Below are 10,552 nucleotides of genomic sequence, written 5' to 3' on the forward strand. Positions count from 1 at the left end.
TTGAGGTCTTCAGCAACTTATAATTGGTTGTGAACCAGGTGAATGGAGAGTATGAGGCTGAATATGGCCAAATACTTGGGCAATGTCCGAGAGTTAAATAGTCACATCAACACTTCGCTCTGTACCAAGTCCCACGAGCTAAGAATGCATGGGTCGATGCCCTGTCAAAACTTGCAAGTTGTTCGGGATCGGCCCTCGACTGCACTATGCACATTGAGAGTTTAACACACCCCAACATTGAAGAGCGACAAGTATATCCCATCTAAACTGCACCTTGTTGGATGGATCCCATCCTTACCTACTTGCAACATGAGTAGTTTCCATCCATCAAGAATGAGTCCAAGAGAGTTTGACGGCAGTCAGCATAGTATGCTGTACTCAAAGGCAAGTTGTACAGAAGATCCTTCACCCTGCCCTATCTTAGATGCCTCTGCCGAGAGGATGGCAAGTACATGCTAAGAGAAATTCACGATGGCATCTGCGACAATCACCTGGGGGTAAGACCCTGGCATTGATAGCACTCAAACAATGATATTTCTGGCCAACCATCTAGAATGACACTATTGAGTTGGTATAGAAATGCAACTAATGCCAAAGGCACTCCAACATCCTCCATCGGCCTACAATGACCCTCTCGGCCCTTAGCAACCCCTAGCCCTTTGCAAAATGGAGAATTGACTGCTTTGGACCTTTCAACTCGGCCACGGAGAATAAGAGACACTTTGTCGTAGTAGTAAACTACTTCACTATGTGGGTCAAAGCCAAGGCCTTGCCAACAAATATAACTAAGATGATTAAGAGCCTCTTCTAGAAGAATATAATTTACTGATTTGACATTCGATACATTCTCGTCATTGATAACAACCGACAATTCGATGACTCCAAGTTCAGAGAATGGTGTAGAAGCTTTGGAATAATGCAACAATACACCTCGATCGGCTACCCTCAAACTAACAGGCTGGTTGAGGTCACTAATAGGATGATCCTACATGGATTAAAGGCAAGGTTAGACTGAGCCAAAGGGCTTTGGGAGGACTAGCTATACAACATTCTATGGGCGTACCGAATGAAACCTCGAACTTCCATGGGTAAAACTCTCATAAACTTGACATATGGAATAGAGGTTGTCATCTCAACAAAGATCAGTCAATTGACACTTCGAACCGACGCATACTAGGAAGTTGAGAACAATGAAGAGTTAAGGAGAAACATTGACCTATTGGAAGGTATCCAAGAGCAAACCCAAATCAGGGTCGCCCTACCAGCAAAGAGTTGCAAGATATTATAACTCTAGAGTTAGAGAGAGTCACTTCAATAAAAATGGCATTGTCCTTAGAAAGGTCATGATTCCTAAGCCTGACACCAAAAAGCTTAGGTAGAAGACTAGTGCCTCAGACTTGGAACTTTGAAAATCTTTGAATGTACTATCAATATAAGTGTAAATACCTTAGTAAAAAATTGTAAACGAAAAGTGCAAGTTCCTTTCACTTTGAATTTTTTTTTTGTGTAAACATTCTCATCCCCTCCAACCGCTAGGACTTTTTAGCCGACCGACCACATCATGCAACATTTCATAAGGCTATACACTCAGACCAGAGATCAGCCCCCTTGGTCAACCAACTGCAACATACGATACTTTGCAAGTCATACACCTAGTTGCCTTTTGACTTTCTTTGAATAGGCAATAGCTTTTGGGACCTAGACAACTATTGATACGTGGCCCTTGATCCTAGTCTCGGCCTCAAAGACCCTTAAAGATATGAGTCATTGTGAACGCCAAAGAGCCAATGTTGACCAATTACTTAATAAAAAACACGATGAACGGCGTGCTAAGTAAACAACACTTCTCTACTAAGGCAATTGCTCATGACCTCAGCAACAAAACCACCACAGAATGATGTACTAAGCAAAGGGAATTTTTCACTAAGGCAAAATGTTCCAAGACCTCAATAACTGTTATCGAGCAACTTGGTGATATTGATCTTGACCTAAAAGACTTTAAGACAGAATGTCTTCGTGAAAGACAAAGTAAATATCACTTTTGCAAAAAAGAGATGTTTTATTAAAGAATTGCAAGTTTCTTTACAAAAATGCCTCTCTAGGGAGAGGCATTGGCCCATTGCACAAATGAAGAAAGAGAAGAAGAGAAGAAGAGCATCTTTTGAAAAGAAACTCAAGTTCCATTAACTCAAATGTCTTTACAAAAAAGGCCTCTTATGGGGGAGGCGTCAACCCCTTACAAAAAAGGAAGAAAAAGTATACAAGTTTTAGGGGCATATAGGCCCAAACAAAAGAAAACACTCTATTGGCCCCCTCTAGTCTAGGTGGAGAAGAATATTTGACACTTGGGCTTTGCAATCATCGAAGCCCTCTAAGTAAGCCTGAGAAGCAAAGGAGGTTAGGTCTACCTTGTGCTCCTGCAAGGCCTTGTACTTTTTAATCGCCTTCATAGTCATCTCCTCTAATGGTTGTTCTGCCAATACCAAGGAAGACTTTAGCTCCTCCATGAGCTCCATTTTGGAAGCCACCTCAGCCTTGACCTTCTTGTAACATTCATGCTCATCGTGATTCTACCCCTCGGCCTCGGCCAACTGTTGCTTTAGGCGCTCGATTTCCTCTTGTGTCTGTCGAAGCTGTTGAGTCAATACCTCCACCTTTTCGCAGAGGCCAACCGAGAAGGAGACCATCTACAAAGAAAGAGGAAAAACTCGTTAGTCACATTTTGCCAAGAAAACTTTAGTGACATAACAAACTCAGAGAAGTACGTGCATACCTCAGTGGCCTTGTCCAAAAGCATATTCTGTACTAAATCCATAGTGTGCTATGTCTAAGACTAGAGGTTTCCAAGGAGGACCATGCCAACCGCTAGTTGCCGATCGATGCCAGCCACCAACAAGGAGTCCTCCTCTCGAACACTCCACTATGGCTAGTAGATCCGATGAGTGTTGAGTGGCTCGTTCTCCCGGGGGTCGGACAACTAAGGTGTGTCCTAGTGTAACTCGTCCAAGGTCCCCTTGGCCCAACATTGCTCACGCAGCTGAAGCTTTTTTGCCCAAGGGTCCCGGGCCACTTCTGCAGGATGCTTCTACGCCATTGTCTTCTTATGGGCCACCTTGACCTTGGCCCATTGTTTGGCGGCCACCTCCTCCTATGGATGCCAAGGCATGTTCCTGATGGCTCCCTTCTCAACGGCTCTCTTGGACACTACAGCCTCCAGCAATTTTACCTTTCTGCTACCATCCATTTCTACCAACAAGAGAAACAAAAATTCAGAAAAGCAATAACAAAATTCAAGTAACATCGCAACTGGAAAACGGTAGGAGTGTCCATACCAAGGGGGCAGGGCTAAGAACGACCATTACCAAGGCCTCAATCAATCAATCTTGGTACTCGTCCTGTGTATGATAGATGATGTCAGGGCCCATATGGGGCACGGGCAACGCATACAGATAGCCTATGCCTGTACTGGCCACAGTTATACACCCTTGGCCTGGAATGATCCTTTATTGATATGAATGATGAATGGAGTAGTAGCTTCCACTACCACTGAGAAGACAATGCCTCCACACAACCCACCAACCAACCTCAATCACTATGATCTCGAGAGTGGGGGACAATTGATGTAGGAATATTTGGCCAACATGTGGATCTTGAAACATGGCATCGGTTGGACGCATCCTGGCCGTTCATCATTAACCACTATCAACCGCTACCACCTGCTCCCAATTGCCCCTCTTCTAAGGCAATTCTAACCCCTCACAGCCCTTGGTTAAATTGACCGTCGAAGTCTTCACCCATAGGATAACTCTCGGGGCCTTTAACGTCTTCTTTGTCTCAACAGAATGGACCCATCGTCCTTAGACACGAGAAATTATATTGTTGCCTTCAACTCTCTATTTGGCAGCAACAACTATCACTCTATCGAAGTATAGTTACCCATTCAATGAGTCTAGTAAAAATTGTAAAAGCATCCGATGGATGCAAATATTACTAATATCTTCATGAAAAAAATGTTTCCAATATATTGTTAGACCATACTTTCAGTATATTCATAGAATTTTTACTTCTAATAGATCCTGTCTCTTGAAAATCCAATGACCCAGCATTAAAATGGTTAGACAAACAGACTCCCCTCCAAAAAGAAGGCACAGGATTTGATTCCAAAAATAGTTAACACATGATACAGGTTTCCGGGCCCGGCTCTATCCCACCCAAAAAACATTTCGAACTAACAAGCGTGCAAACGCGTGTTAAGTTCGGAAGCAATCAATTGCGTGTGAAAAATGCCAAAATTAGACCGAGTCCATTCAAAACTGGGACAGTGGAACCTACATGGGCTTGATTTTATGTATTTTATTATATCTCCATTGCCCTTGACCAGAAATCTCTCTATTAAATGGTATTTTGATGGATTAAAACGGGTTGACCGGCACGGCACGGCACATGTGGGCCTATGCAAAATGTAGGCTGGTTTAAGGATTGTCCTGGGTCGTGCCTCTCTTGGAAAATTTTGAGGGGTCAGCCTACTACAGACCACGACCTGAGCTCGTGTGGACTCATGTTGTGTGCCACGGGTTAAGTTGGTTCATAGGCTTAGTTTTAGGTATGATCGATTTGTGGACCAGGGCTGTGCTAGCCTATGGGCACCAGGCGATACAGTTTGCACTGTTGGGCCGTTCTGGCCTAGCCTGCACACTTGAAACCCCAATCACAACATGACTCATATAATTATATCAGGCCCTGGCATGGTCCTTTGATCATTGGACCGGGCCAGGCCAGACTGGCTCAAAATCAAATAAGGCCATGTTGAACCACGGGCAATACAACCCGGTTTACACCTTTAGATTTCAGTCTATAGTCTACGAGTCAGGATTTCTTACCCACAAGAATTCTATCCATGTTTGCTCTTATAACATCTCAATGACACATGGAAAATATCTCATCTTCATGCATAATATTATGCAGGAAAGATGTTCCCAATTCACAGGGGTAGTGTGTTGTAAATAAACGTGAGCAGAGTTCTCATGGGCAGAAGATCTCGTGTCCAGATCACACCTTAATTTCTCATTGTGGCCAGTAAATCTGGATCTCCTGCCCACAAGAACTCTGCCTATGCCTACTCACAATATACTTCCCCCGTGAATTGGGAATATCTCCCTTTGCAAAACTGTGCCAACATTCCACAGCACATTGCATCTATGTATGGGGAATATCTCTAGGATGATGTGAATTTTTGTTATTCGTGGGGAGGCATTTCTAATACACGTGGAATGGAGCTGTGAGTGCACGTGGAATGGAGCTGTGAGATTGTTGTGAGATGCATTCCGTAAGGAGTACCCATTCAGTCGAGAACTTTTTGAGTTTCACTAATCTTTGCCAAATAACCAAAATACATGCTTTTCTGACAAAATTTCTAACTCAGGCCAATTCCAATCCAACAAAATCAATTAAAAACCCCATAATTCTTTCCTTGACTGAAATTGGAATTGGTCGTCACAAGACCGTGCTCATAAAAATATTTTCAATGCACATCAAAGACTGCGAAGTTGCGAACGGTGTAAACACGGTTTGATTCAAAAAGAAAGACTCATCTGTGGCGGCCCGACCAGTCTGGGGAGAGAAATTTGGACTTGATTAGCGGCATCCGATTCAGTAGCCAACCAGACAACTACAATTCAACTGATGACTCATGACTTTTTCTTTTCTTTTTTTTTTTAAGTATTTTTTAATTCACTACACAATTCTGAATTACAGCCTCGCATAGCCTACTAACCCCATCCGATTCTGACTTTTTCTCATAAAGATTCATATGCTGTACCGTGGGTTCTGACCTCTAATGTCAATAATTACAATTACATGATCAGTACCATACAAAGATGCTGCATGCCTTGCACCACAGTCAAAGATAGGGTAGAAGAACTCGAGAGCTGAGAAGCCATGGAACCAGGTGGTCTCAGAGGTAGCAATATCTCAGGAGGAAGAACCAATTTTGTGTTTGTGTTTGTCTTCTTGATTTTCCTTCCTTTCCTCGGCCTTCGTGGTAGTGCCGCCCCTCTCTACCAAATTTGCTCCAACACAACCACTTACGCTCCTAACAGCACGTATCAGGCCAACCTCAACCGCCTCCTCTCTTCTCTATCTTCCAATTCTACGCCATTTAACAATGGTTTTTACAACACCACCGTCGGTCGGAACCCCAATACAGTATACGGCCTCTTCCTCTGCAGAGGCGACGTCACCGAAGATGCCTGCCGGAGTTGCGTCCAAACAGCCACCCAGGAAATTCTTCAGCTATGCCCCGACCGGAAAGTGGCAACTGTTTGGTACGACGAGTGTATGTTACGCTATTCGAACCAATCTATCTTTTCCACTATATCCGATTCAATTCTTGTCTACATGTCCAACACACAGAATATCTCCAACCCAGATCAATTTAATCAGCTTTTGGCCGATAAGATGGATGAGATTGCCACCCAGGCTGCCTCCGGTGGATCGTCCAGGAAATTTGCAACAGCGGAAGCAAATTTTACGACATTTCAACGGCTATATACTCTTGCTCAGTGCACTCCAGATTTATCAAACCAAGACTGCGATCGGTGCCTTCGAAACGTCATCAACAACCTCCCGTCTTGCTGTAACTCAAAGCAAGGGGGTCGGGTTCTTGCAGACAGCTGCAACGTGAGGTACGAGATTTATCCTTTCTATCAGCTCGCACCTGCTACTCCGGGTCCCGCTCCGTCGCCTATCCCTCTTTCCCCTCCGAGTAACAGAACCGGCATTTCAGGTAATTTATTCCAACTTTAACAGAGATTTTTTGTTTTTTCTACAGACTTTTGATAGACAATTCAATGTTTCCTTTTCTGTTTCTTTTCAAAAATTAGTTCAAGGAACAGGAGAATGGAATTTTTACTCTTTTTCCTACTAATTCCAACTGCAAATAAAAGTTTAACAAATTCCTGTTCAGGATTAGGTCCCAAGACTCATCCCTTCACAAGAATCTTCAATAAGGTTTGCTTATCATGTTACCCGGAAAGTTTAAAAGCTACCTTAAACTGAGAAACTGATGATGAACTTCAATACGCAATCATGCATAAATCGTCCACCTCAGGTGGCATTTGACGACACCTAAAGGGACTCTTATCCGAAAAACTGAAAAGCTGAAATGCCCTTTTTTTTAATATTACAGTCTCTAGAAAGTAGAAAAACTGAAAAAGTAGATTTGCTATTTTCAGATATCAGATCCGTAAAAAGAGCTTTTCTGCTTTATCAAACACCACCTTAAGTACTATTCACTGAATATTGAAATCTAATTGCTTGGTATTAGCTTTTTTTTTTTCCTTTTATCCAGTTCCAAGTTTGAATATTATGAATTTGTCAGTTCATGTTCTATATATGAAGTTTTTCTTTTTGTCCTCATTCCAGAAAATAGGAATACAACATCAGCTGGAACCATTGTTGCTATTGTTGTCCCAATTGCCATTGCAGTGTTACTTTTATCAACTCTCTGCTATTTCTGGCTGATTAGGAAGAAGAAAAAGGAAACAGATAATGGTAAGAAGTTTTGGTCTTTGATCATCCGCTCTGGATCTGTTACAAACAAGACATGTACAATAAGCTATGTAACCAACCATGAGTAGACATCTCAACTGCTGTTGCTGATAACAGTTCGGATTGATGATGTGTTTTATTTGTGAAGATGTGATTGGGTTGCATAGCCCATTTCGCAAGCCTTATTTGTAGCAGATCCAGATCTTTTATCTTGTTGAATAGCTTAGGCTGAGTTTGGAAAAAGTACAAATGCAAATATGTACTGTGCAAATGTATAAAAAATAATGCAAAATACAAGGTTTTGCACTCTACATATTTGCATTTGTGCTCCTTCCAAAAGGCTCAGTTTAGAAGGAGCACAAATACAAATATGTAGAGTGCAAGACCTTGTATTTTGCATTATTTTTTATGCATTTGCACAGTACATATTTGCATTTGTACTCTTTCCAAACTGAGGCTTAGGTTAATAGTTCAAACTTCAATACCTCAATATATAGTAGCATAATAATGGCTCCATAAACCTCTGTGGTTTCAGATGCTTGAAGAAACAAACAACCTCTGGTTCCTTCCTATACACATTTATTCTGGACTTATATTTTCTCTTCACTTTGTTGTAGGTGGGAATGAAATTAAAGATATGCAGTCGCTCCAATTTAATTTGAGTGCAGTCATTGCAGCCACAAACAACTTCTCTGATGATAATAAGATTGGTGAAGGTGGATTCGGTTGTGTTTACAAGGTAAGGGCTTATAAACATAATGAAAAACTATAACTCAAATGTGTAAAATGTAATTACATCAGAAGGTTGCAATCCTAGAATGTAGCTCTCACTTATCCACAAAGCTAGAGATGTTTAATATTTGTTTAACAATGGATTCCCAGGGTAAACTTTCCAATGGACAAGATATTGCTGTGAAAAGGCTCTCTAGAAGCTCTGGACAAGGTGCGGTAGAATTTAAGAACGAGATTGTATTGGTTGCCAAGCTTCAACACAGGAATCTTGTTAGGCTCTTGGGGTTTTGCTTAGAAGGCGAAGAGAAGATACTCATCTATGAATTTGTTCCCAACAAAAGCCTTGATCACTTCCTATTTGGTATGTTCTTTAACACATGCCAACAGCGTGCATTTATACTCCATTCATACTTGTTGAATTTTTCTTTTCTAGTGTTATATGAATTGCAGAAGGTTGTAATGTGTATGAATTACAAATTATTGTTTCCACAAGAAATAACTGAAAATAGAAGAAATGGCCATGAAATCTCAACACATTTAGAACAGTAGTGTGTCAGTTATCAATCTGTCCAAATCCTATGTCCTAACTTGACATTTTATATGGATGAATGTGTAGATTCAGATAAACGGGCATGTTTGGATTGGCCGACGCGTTACAAAATCATAGGAGGGATTGCTCGAGGGCTTCTTTATCTTCATGAAGATTCTCGGCTCAGGATTATTCATCGTGACCTTAAAGCTAGCAATATCTTGTTAGATAGTGATATGAAGTCAAAAATATCTGATTTTGGGATGGCAAGAATTTTTGGTGTGGACCAAAGTCAAGCAAATACGGACAGAATAGTAGGAACATAGTAAGTCTTCATCACTCTCGAGTTTCGCATCTGAATAGATTAATTACATGATCTGTACCTAAACATCGGTTTTCCATTTGACAATGGAGATTTAGGTTCGGCTGGTGCTATTGCTGCTATTGATTAGATATAAATCCATAACAGCCAGATTAAGAAATGCCAAGCTCTACTCAAGTCATATATCATTTATTAGAAATATTAGATAAGGGGAAATATTATTAGTTACATAGAATCTCAGATAGTTGCCTACTGCCATCACTGAGTGTTTTCTTGTTAATAATTGTTTACAGTGGTTATATTGCCCCGGAGTATGCAATGCATGGACACTTCTCAGTTAAGTCAGATGTCTATAGCTTTGGGGTTTTGCTTTTAGAAATTGTAACAGGCAAAAAGAACAGTTCATTCAACCAATCAGAGTTTGGAGAGGATCTTCTACGTTATGTAAGTGGGAATTATTTCAAGAACTCCCATCATTGTTTTAACTTTTGATTTTTACGGGAAACCAGAATTACTAGCACATAGATTTGAATGTAATTGAGAATGCGCACTGCAGAATTAATCTAACTGGTGACATATTGATGAATTGCTGTAGGCTTGGAGAAATTGGAATGAGGGAACAGCTTTGGAGTTGCTGGATCCAATTCTGACAGAACACTATTCCAGAGATGAAGTGATGAGATGCATTCATATTGGATTGTTGTGTGTTCAGGAGGATGTGGCTGACAGACCTACCATGGCAACAGTAGTTCTCATGTTGAACAGTTATTCTGTCACTCTTGAATTACCTTTACGACCAGCAAGCTTTGGACACAGTAAAATGGTGTCAACCATGACTACAAGTGAAACTGAAAGAGAGGCAACTGATTCAGATAAATCTACAAGTCAATACATTGGTCTGTCAATGAGGTGTCAATTAGTGAATTAACTCCTAGGTAATGTTAATGCCACTGGATCAAGGATGGACAGGAATTGTATGCTAAGAAGTTGTCGAGTTGCATATATGAGTTATTAGCCGCGCTTTGAGGGGGAACAAGAAACCAATTTGTGCTTAGAGGCAATAAAGGAGAAGTGCTTAACTTATAGCAGGAAGAACAAAATAAATGATCATAAAATTGAGATATTTTATTCAGTCATAAAAAAGCGATTCATAAATAAGAGAAAAGAAAAAAAAGCAGAGGCCTTATAACATGAGATGCTCTTTCTCTCTTCCTCTTCCTTAGTCTTTCTTTTGATCATCTCCTACCAAAATAAAAAGATTTTCCCATTCCATTTAGGGCCATTGGACACAGCCTGCTGCTTTTGTGTAAATCCATCAATAACTTGGTTTTCCACCGGGTTACCCCCATTTACCTGCGGAAGTTTTTTGCAGAGGGAGAACCAAATGAAAGACTTCTTCCTCGTCATCTCGACCCGAAGGG

The 10,552-nt window shown here is 41.1% G+C and overlaps 1 protein-coding gene across 2 annotated transcripts; it reads left to right on the forward strand.

The window, feature by feature from the left end:
• Window positions 1-5,699: 5,699 nt before the first annotated feature.
• Window positions 5,700-10,322, forward strand: LOC148878118 (cysteine-rich receptor-like protein kinase 25). 2 transcript variants are annotated; one of them, XM_088949071.1, is made up of 7 exons: window positions 5,700-6,784; window positions 7,423-7,551; window positions 8,166-8,287; window positions 8,431-8,641; window positions 8,897-9,134; window positions 9,425-9,575; window positions 9,727-10,322. In XM_088949071.1, exons 1-7 carry the CDS (start codon window positions 5,938-5,940, stop codon window positions 10,057-10,059), a joined length of 2,031 nt encoding a protein of 676 aa, XP_088805197.1. In that variant the 5' UTR covers window positions 5,700-5,937; the 3' UTR covers window positions 10,060-10,322. The 2 variants fall into 2 exon arrangements, with proteins under 2 accessions (XP_088805197.1, XP_088805208.1); XM_088949082.1 differs by having other exon boundaries at window positions 8,903-9,134; window positions 9,727-10,214.
• The last annotated feature ends 230 nt before the right edge of the window (window positions 10,323-10,552 follow it).

This window comes from Nelumbo lutea, chromosome 1, assembly GCF_056320005.1.
Source record: "Nelumbo lutea isolate HS-2025 chromosome 1, American lotus-T2T, whole genome shotgun sequence".
NCBI lineage: Eukaryota > Viridiplantae > Streptophyta > Magnoliopsida > Proteales > Nelumbonaceae > Nelumbo > Nelumbo lutea.